The sequence below is a fragment of the Monodon monoceros genome, unplaced genomic scaffold (assembly GCF_005190385.1).
Source record: "Monodon monoceros isolate NGI ecotype Baffin Bay Population unplaced genomic scaffold, NGI_Narwhal_1 Super_Scaffold_3, whole genome shotgun sequence".
Lineage (NCBI taxonomy): Eukaryota > Metazoa > Chordata > Mammalia > Artiodactyla > Monodontidae > Monodon > Monodon monoceros.
The window spans coordinates 11300945-11304821 of NW_021703780.1; the positions used below are offsets into that span (position 1 = coordinate 11300945).

The following is a 3877-nucleotide window of genomic DNA, read 5'->3' on the forward strand; positions in this document are numbered from 1 at the left end:
TGGCCGGGGGCGGTGGCGGCGGCGGCGGCGGGTGGAGGAGCAGGGCGGCCGCCGCGGCCCCTAAGCCGCCACCGCCGCCCGCGCCGCCGGGCGAGCCGGCCGGAGAGGAGCCGGCGCTGACGGCCGGGGGCGCCGGCAGGACGACTCCGGACACCGGGGCCACGGCCGCCGGCGGTGGCGCCGGCAGCTGCTGCTGCTGTTGTTGCTGCTGCGGCGGCGGCTGCCCGGACATCCCGGCCGCGACTCAGCCTGCGGCCACCTCCACCTCTTCTCTCCTTCCTCCTCCGCTTCCCGGGGGCGCTGTCGCTGCGGCCGCCGGCACCAGGCGCCCAGTCCGCCCGCCCCGGAAGCAGGCGGCGGGCCGCGCGCCGAGAGGGAGAAAGCACGACGGTTGGGGGGCTCGGAGCCGGGGAAGTGGGCGCCGGGCCCGGGGAGGTCCCGAGAGAACGCTGGCCGGAGCGCGGGCGCTGGCCCGGGACGAGGCGCTGAGGGCGGGGGCGAGGCGGGGGCGCGGGAGGAGAAGGCGCGGTGGCAGCAGCCGCGGCCGCTACTCTCGCGGCTGTTTCCCGGCGGGCGGGCCGGGCCGGCGCGAGACGCTGCGCGCGGGCGGTGCTGGGCGAAGGGGCGGGGCCGGAGGGGCGAGCTCGGCGCGAGGGGCGGGGCCGAACGGGGGCGGGGCCGTGCGGGCGGCGGAGGGCGGGCCCGCGGGGGTCCCGGCGCCTGGAGACCGCACTAGGGAGGCGGGTGGCCCCGCGCGGACTCCGCCTTTGCTCGGGTGGACCGGACGCTGGGGTCCCCGCCTCTGCCGGGAGCCCGCCGCCTCGCCCCGCTCGCCCGGGCCCTCCTCGGGAGAATCTCCTCCTACTTTACTTCTTTTTGTTGTCGTCGCCCCACCTCCCCAACCGTAGGGGTCCCGCTGGCGCGGCGGGGCCCGCTTCTCGCCCAGGCGAAAGTAATCGAGCCCCGTTGGGGCCGCCGCGAGTCCGGTCTGCGGGCCCCAGGGACGAGCGGGGCGGCTCCGGCTCCCGGCTCCCAAATCGGGTCCCCGGGGCGAGACGTCCGGGCGGCGCCCACGGGCTGCTCGGGCTCCAGCTCCTGCACCAGTACAGGTCCCTGTTTGCCGCCTCCTTCTTAAGGAACCAACTGCTCTGCATACTTCATAACCATTTCTGAAGGGAAAGTCTCCCACTTAAAACAGGGAGCATCTTGTTAAGTAATTTTATGAGGACTTAAAGTGAACCCAGGGTGGCAGAAGGTGTCACTAATTTATTAGGAATGCTAATAAAGACTGGCATCTCATCAAAGAGCAGGAACACGAACCGTACGAATACAAGGTGTATTTACGCAGGGCTTCTGGAGGCGTCAAAACGTTTTAGGGACTCCTTAGTTTTCGTAACAGGCCTCTTTGTTACGTAGCAAAGAATTATGACCATTTTGAAAACAAGGAAATATTCACTGAGGTCAGCAGAGTCAAAAATAGGACTTCCTACTTTGCAATTCCCAACAGTGCTTTGCTTGGTCGACTAATTGGGCACAACTCGCCAAGTGTTGCTCTCTGACCCGTCCTAACATTACTATTTTGTTTTCATCACATCTCTTTGTTTAGGTTATCGTTTCCTTAGCTGGCAAAATCGAGCTTTACACGTGTAATCTACACCATATAAATTCTGGTATTTTGTTTGCTTCCAAAGATATTATGGTGCTAATTGTTTGGCCAAATAAGCAAGGAGTGTTCTTTGCTGAATAGAGAATTATTTTGTCTTGAAGAGGGTAGGTAAATGGTGATTTAATTGAAAGCTCTCAACGGCTGGCCAGAACTAATAGTCATTTAGTCTAATTTCTCCCTCAATTACCCAGCAACTAGATGCCCTGTTGTTCTTTAATAAAAATATCCGATAATTCTAACCTGCTGTTTGATGACTTTTTTCAAGCCACTGCACTTTAAATTACATGATGTCATTGTATGTAAATTGTTCTAAGACTGTCATTTATATTATAGTAACGAGTTAAATGTAAACCAAGCTCTATTTAAATGTTGGCTAGCCAAGGTAGAATAAATGGGCTCCAAGTCTCATCAAACTTTCTTGAAATAGTCACCAAGGTTTTATTTATGACGGTGTACTTTCTTCTGTCAGCACACTGAAAAACCATTTAGAACTTTACATATCCTAGGAAAGGATAAAAGTATCTTGACATTGGGCTTCCCTGGTGGCGCAGTGGTTTAGAATCCACCTGCCAATGCAGGGGACGTGGGTTTGAGCCCTGATTCCGGGAAGATCCCACATGCTGTGGAGCAACTAAGCCGTCCGTATGCCACAACTACTGAGCCTGTGCTCTAGAGCCCGTGAGCCACAACTACTGAGCCCACGAGCCACAACTACAAATCTGAAGTGTCGAAGAAATTTAGGCCTAAAAAGCTTCAACAGATAGTACTGATAGATGAAATATGGAAGCAAACTAATTGCCCAGCATGAAGGGACTAGTTGACGAAATTCCACTCAATGGAATCAGGAGCACATAGAGGAAATTTGTTTGATTTTTTTTAAAATGCATCCCCTCTGGGCAGTGGAATCCCCAAAAGACAGGGCCAACTAATTAGAGAAAAGTCACTCCTTTCTCTTGACTTAGTGGATATTGGGCCCAGTTTCTTACCCACTCCTTCCAGGCCTCCTGCACAAGCACAGCCTGAAATAAATATTATATACCCTCTTGAAAATGAAGACATGGAAAAATGATTCTGATGTTCTAAGTGGAAAAAGGCTATACAATAATTTACACTGCCAAAGCTGTTAGCAAAAGGCATGAAGGAAAATCACAAAATGTTTCTATAATGGGCAATTATAATACATAATTAAAATTTTATTACCAATATATTAGACTTTTACATAGAGATGTAAATGATAAAAATCCACAACATTTTTGCACCTATATTTTCAGTCCTTCCCATGTATTGCTGTAATATTGATACACACATATCTGCTGAGGTTCTCAGTAGTGAACAGTTAGGAGCCAACTCTGGCTCTCTTAAGTGGAGGCAACTTATTGGAATGATATTTGGTGGGTCTCAGAATTGACCAGAGGGCTAGACAACCAGGCCTAAAACAAAGACCAAAAGGGTTCAGGCAGCACAAATAGACTGGCCCCACCACTGGTCGCATCAGCCACCATCAGATGCCACCTCCACCACCTAGACTGTCACCTTTCCGACCCCCAGTCTTTTTATTACTCACTCATGTTTCAAAGTTGGCCAAGCCTAGGTTGCATGTTCATGCCAGGGGCTGCCAGTGAGCAGATATCCCCAGCTTATAGAGGTACTGAGTTATTGAGACCTTCAGCTCAGGGTGGGCCTGGAGTGGCTAGAGCCTGTGGTCCCTTCTGGCAGTGAGCAGCCCCGTGCGTTCATAGAGCGCTTTACACGTCTCATTCATTTTCTATGCTTGGCATGACATGAAGAAGTTAGAACACACTGCCCTAATGGGACAGTGGCCACTGATGCTCTCAGTCGAGGATTTTCCAGTACTAGGAAAGAGGTGCAGACACTGGCCAGCCAGTTTCAGTAAGTGTCCATGAGAGTATCCTTCTAGGTACTGGAAAATGGGATGGCAGAGTGTGCCGTCTGTAGTACTGCTTTAGGGTCTATATTAGTTATCCATTGCTGCTGAACAAATTACCCCCAAACTAAGTGGTTTAAAATAACAACATTTATTATCATACAGTTTCTGTGACTCAGAAACCTCATGGGCATTCAAGGTGTCAGCTGGGGCTAAAGTTATCTCCAGACTTGACTGAGGAAGGATTCACTTCTAAGCTCACTTACGTGGTTGTTTCTGGAGGATTGGATTCTGTTTCTGGAGACCATTGGTCTAAGGGCCTCGGT

The 3877-nt window shown here is 52.7% G+C and overlaps 1 protein-coding gene across 1 annotated transcript in view; it reads right to left on the reverse strand.

Annotated features, from left to right (window-relative positions):
• Positions 1–547, reverse strand: part of RANBP9 (RAN binding protein 9) — a gene marked incomplete at its 5' end in the record, with an annotated part of 89445 nt that extends 88898 nt beyond the window's left edge. Inside the window, 3 exon segments of the mRNA XM_029242316.1 lie at positions 6–210; positions 213–384; positions 386–547. Of these exon segments, the coding sequence (XP_029098149.1) occupies positions 6–210; positions 213–384; positions 386–547 (539 nt within the window).
• Between the last annotated feature and the right edge of the window lie 3330 nt (positions 548–3877).